This window comes from Artemia franciscana, chromosome 3, assembly GCF_032884065.1.
Source record: "Artemia franciscana chromosome 3, ASM3288406v1, whole genome shotgun sequence".
NCBI lineage: Eukaryota > Metazoa > Arthropoda > Branchiopoda > Anostraca > Artemiidae > Artemia > Artemia franciscana.
In genome coordinates this window covers 10,752,591-10,753,756 of record NC_088865.1, presented here as the reverse complement: position 1 = coordinate 10,753,756, position 1,166 = coordinate 10,752,591, and the positions used below count along the sequence as shown (strand labels likewise).

Sequence of the window (1,166 nt, the reverse complement as noted above, 5' to 3'; positions counted from 1 at the left end):
TGAGAGGGTGTAAACGTCACCTAGCTTCACGCCAAGCGAAGTGACGGCCAACGTGCTCCGGGTGACCCGCAGGACTGGGGCCCCTGCGGTTAATCATACCCAAGAAACATCCAGAATTATGTTGAATATGTCTAATATGAGAGCGAATTTGGCTACGGCATTCCCGGCATTAAGCGATGCGTCGAGGCTGGCGACCTCGTCGAAAAGTGAGCTAGCTACCATACTATCAAGGAGACATGGCCTGAATATCGGCTGCTGGAACCTCTGTTCCATCAAATGTTCACTAACGCAAGCCTTCGTAGCTGAAGAATTTTATTTATATAACCTGGACATACTCTGTGTTTCAGAGACAAGATTAAATGGACAAATGACACTTGACCTAATAGCCCCTTCGGTAAAAAGGCCATACTATTCAATTCTGGCCCAATGGATGGATCCGGCCTCGCAGGAGTGGGAATAACCATGACACCCAAGATCGCATCGGGACTCCTTGACTATGAAGCAGTGTCTGACAGAATTGTGATGGCCGTTTAAAAGGCCAGAGTAATAACCTGACAATACTATCTGTATATGCCCTATTCGTGACGCCCCTGACCACTTGAAAGACAAATTCTATGCTGACCTCCAACTGACTATGAATAAAATTCCTCGTAAGGACATCCTCGTGATCGGTGGTGACTTCAATGCCAGGATTGGCACGAGACTAAACGATTCTGAATGGGCCATTGGCAACCACGGTTTGGGCGACCGGTGCATTAACGGAGTTAGACTTCTCATGTTTTCTATGCTGAATAATCTCAATGTGGCTAATACATGGTTTAAACACAAACCTTGCCACACTTACACTTGGAGATCCCGAGATGGTAGAACCAACGCCCAAATTGACTATTTACTCGTTTCTCGTCACTGGAAGTCAATGATTAAAGACTCGAGAGTATACAGAGGGGCGGACACTGGATCAAAAAGTGGATCCGACCATTTATTACTAAAATCAAAAGTTAGATTCAGACTCAGCTCCAAAAAAGTATCTGCACCTAGACGCATCCTAGACACAACGAAACTCAAACTCCCTGAAATCAAAGAGACCTTTATGCTCGAACTTACAAACCGTTTCACGGCGTTGCAAGATAATGACCGAGAATTTAAGACCAATCAAGCAATTTCTG

At 45.3% G+C, this 1,166-nt stretch overlaps 1 protein-coding gene across 1 annotated transcript in view; it reads left to right on the top strand.

The window, feature by feature from the left end:
* Positions 1-634: 634 nt before the first annotated feature.
* Positions 635-1,166, top strand: part of LOC136025450 (craniofacial development protein 2-like) — a 1,749-nt gene continuing 1,217 nt past the window's right edge. Inside the window, exon 1 of the mRNA XM_065701481.1 lies at positions 635-1,156. Within this exon, the coding sequence (XP_065557553.1) occupies positions 635-1,156 (522 nt within the window). The remainder of the gene's footprint in view (positions 1,157-1,166) is intronic.